Below are 3,586 nucleotides of genomic sequence, written 5' to 3'. Positions count from 1 at the left end.
ATTCATAGACCCTATAAGTGACTATAGCAATCTTATATAATATTAGACTTCTTCATAAACCATATATTGTAAAACAATTTATTTAATCAACTACTAGTTAAGAATAAAAATTAGATCTTTTGATAGTCTACAATATGAAACTATTTATTACAGATAACTTAGTACATAACAGATCTCTTTATAGTCTACAATATGAAACTGTATATGAAACTGTTTACTTTAACTTAGTATACCATGCTTACAAATTACCTTTGTACTTAGACCTATAAACTATTTGTATTGAAGAAAGTTTTGACTTTACAATCGATTTATGACTTTCAAGTAAAATGAAACTTCAAAATAGGTAAAACACTGAAAGGATTAATGTGCAGGTTCAACGTTATCCGATGGGCCCAAACATTTGGCGAAGCTCCCAGCGGAGGGACGAAGCGCCCTATAATTTCTCAATTCCTGAATCGATACCCACTATTTCATTCTCTGTTCGGGACTCGGGATTACATTATTAAGCCATAATAGTTAGGTATGGCTTGCAGAACTGTGTGCCCTTATAATTATGGGTTTGTGAATAAATGCACCATTTCTACAGGGATTTTGGGGATGGGAAAACGCGGAGCAATCAGCAGTGGAAAGAACAAGATGGGTGTGAGATTGGTGGTGAGGGCAGCTGATATTCTTGGAGATTTTGGGGCCAGAGATCCCACTGCGGCAGAAATAGAGAGTAATTTTGGAGATAAAGTTGTGGGTAATTTTGGAACTGATCATAAAATTCTTGTTCCCACTGCCTCTGTATTATCCCTCGCTCATATGACCTGCCACCCAATTCAATCCAATCACCTTCCCATATCACGCCAGGATGCTACTGCGTTGCTAAGAAAGGTAAAAAATGTGAAAACCCTTGTATTTGTATTTGGATTATATAGTTTATGTATGGTAATATGATTGAAATTGAATTTACAATGTATGTGAGTGCTGTTCAGTGCCTTTGGATTTAGCTGTCTTGAATTGTTTGTATTAGTATTATGCCTTGTGGAGATTTAATGGTTCCATAATGTATATAAGATTATGGATTGTGAAAATCTGGTTATGGTTATGGATGCTCTGTAGAATTATTAATATTATGAATTGTGGAAATTTAATGGCTGGGAATGTATACAAGCTTATGGATTGTGAAAATCTGATGGTTTGAAATGTATGTGAGGTTATGGAAGCTGTGTAGGATTGTTTACATATTATAGATTGGAGATCATATATCTTGAAATGTATGAGATCTTATATCTTGAAATGTATGTGAGGTTATGAATGGTGAAAATCTAATTCCTTGACATGTGTGTAAGGTTATGGATTTTAGAAATGTAATGTATGTTAGGTTTTGCAGATTGTGGGATGGAGATTGAATGAGGTGGATGGAGGGCTGAGATTGGAGTGCTTGTGGAAGGTGAAGAGTTTTGCAGCAGGGGTGAGGCTTCTTCAGAGGATTGGTACTGTAGCTGAGGATGCAAACCATCATCCTGATCTTCACCTACAAGGGGGTAACAGTTACACAGTCAAAGCTCAGTTATGGACCCATTCCATAGGTAAGCGCCCAAACATGTTTCATTTTTTCTTGTAGGGTTATACTCATATAGGTATTAAGATGTATAAATTTTGGATTCTGAATGCATTTTTTTATTTTGGGTGGGGATGCAGGTGGCCTTAGTATAAATGACTTCATTGTGGCTGCTAAAATAGATCAGATTAATATATCTGACCTTATCCCGAGAAAAAGAGTTTGGGCTTAGTTCTTTGCTTGGAGATGTGGTTCCGGTAAACTTTAGATGGAGAAACAGCTGATTTAAAGCTTTAATTCAAATTGTTGAAACCAGTTTTCTACTAGAAATGCAATTCTTCCTATTGGAGAAAAGAACTCACATCTAACAATTCAGTGGTTAAACTGCTTTAATTACAAGCACGCAGACAAGTGAGTCATTTCCTGAGGCTGATTTCCTCTGGACATTACCAGATATCTTCAATTTAATTTAATTTTCCTTTTATGACTCTGAAGATCATTGACTTAAAATCTTAAGTTTCATTCGTTTTACTGATACAAAATAACTCGTAATTTAAAAGTTCCAATTGTTCTACTGATACAAAATAACTCATATGAAGAATAATGTGAAGCAAAATCAACACCTGATTAGAATCATACAAATCCAAGAGAGCTTTACAAGGGACTTGCCAATTTGGTGTTAGTATGATAGACTCTTATAACAGGTCAAGTGGAACTGGTTAACCATTTACCTTATGTATTGCTGGGTATACTCATCCATTTCATGCTTATATTAGTTTCACTGTTATTTTATAAAAAATTATGTTGTGGACTAGTAGAGGAACATGTAATGTTGATTTGATTAAAAACATCTTTACAGAACGACTAAAAACAGTCTCATTCTTTAGGAAGGGTGCATTGTTTTGCATAGCTTGAAAAGTGGCAGAGTGAAATGTATAGATCAACATGGATAAAGTTATACGAAGGTTGGATGACTTGTGTTAAAAACATGGAGAACATGAGCACACGATTGAACGCACAAAAATGGAAGGCATAAGGACAAAAATGGAAGGAATAAGGAGATTGTTAAATAAACTTACAAAGTTTCTCCTTTCACGATAAGTTGTGAAGAAATATTTGGATGCTAAGAGCTCTCTCTATCCAACAAAATCAAAAATCTTTTTAAACATTGTGAGGGATACGAGGATTGATGAACAAGATGTCTTTGTGAGCTTTGCTGGTAGCTTTTCTATTTTAAGTACCATCATGCTAGGTAGAATTTTTTTGCTTGGAGAGACCTCTGGGGATACTAGAGTTTTTTAAAGGTTGTCTTTTTTCACATGAATTTTAAGATAAGAGTTGTGTAAATAAGGGATATTGTTGTTGAATTAGTTTTTAAGTCTGTTTTATAATTAAATAGTTAATTTTAGTTAAGTTTTTTCTTAATTTATGATTATAATTATATGTGTCGTTTGTGTCTATATATGAATTTTTCATATATTATTATTTATTTTGTATACAGATATCATTGATAAGTAGGAGATATTTTTTACAACATATCAAATTGTGATATTGTTATTAGGATTTAACTATGTGATTTTTGAGTCAAATTTATTGATCCTCGCTGGATCCATCTTTGATGAGAATATCATTATCAACATATTTTTTTAAAAATCATTTTTTCTTTTGTCGAGGGTTTTTTATATTGCAGTCTCTTTTTTTTTGAGTTCTTTTGATGATTTCAATATGATGTAATGACTGTGAATCTACAAGTCATTTTATCTTTTTTGACAACATTCTACCGTAGTTTTCATTCAATTCATCTTAAATGAGATATTGTTATCATTATAAACGTATAGAATTTTTATTGTTTCTTTTGTAAAAGGTTCCTTATATTACAATCCTTTTTTTTTGAGTTCTTTTGATGACTTCAACATGATGTAATAACTCTGAATTTACAAGTACTTTATCTTTTTTGACAACATTCTACCAAAGTTTTCAATCATAGTATATAACTATTGGATCCTTGATTTCTATCTTCATACATGTCAATAGTTGTTT

The 3,586-nt window shown here is 32.7% G+C and overlaps 1 protein-coding gene across 1 annotated transcript; it reads left to right on the top strand.

Annotated features, from left to right (window-relative positions):
- The first annotated feature begins 388 nt into the window (after positions 1–388).
- Positions 389–2,040, top strand: LOC149561200 (Transcriptional coactivator/pterin dehydratase). The gene is made up of 3 exons (XM_089825014.1): positions 389–876; positions 1,376–1,574; positions 1,687–2,040. Exons 1-3 carry the CDS (start codon positions 523–525, stop codon positions 1,776–1,778), a joined length of 645 nt encoding a protein of 214 aa, XP_089681140.1. The 5' UTR covers positions 389–522; the 3' UTR covers positions 1,779–2,040.
- Positions 2,041–3,586: the final 1,546 nt, after the last annotated feature.

The sequence above is a fragment of the Cupressus sempervirens genome, chromosome 4 (genome assembly GCF_028749045.1).
Source record: "Cupressus sempervirens isolate cs-2001-9-10 chromosome 4, ASM2874904v1, whole genome shotgun sequence".
NCBI classification, from domain to species: Eukaryota; Viridiplantae; Streptophyta; class Pinopsida; order Cupressales; family Cupressaceae; genus Cupressus; species Cupressus sempervirens.
Note: the sequence above shows the minus strand (reverse complement) of the source record. Positions and strands in the feature narration are given on the sequence as shown.

Excerpts from the sequence above, each read along its gene's own strand:
- LOC149561200 (XM_089825014.1), top strand. The coding sequence starts at position 523 with ATGGCTTGCAGAACTGTGTGCCCTTATAATTATGGGTTTGTGAATAAA. Across the intron at positions 877-1,375 it reads CTACTGCGTTGCTAAGAAAG|ATTGTGGGATGGAGATTGAA; the intron begins GTAAAAAATGTG and ends TAGGTTTTGCAG. Across the intron at positions 1,575-1,686 it reads GTTATGGACCCATTCCATAG|GTGGCCTTAGTATAAATGAC; the intron begins GTAAGCGCCCAA and ends GTGGGGATGCAG.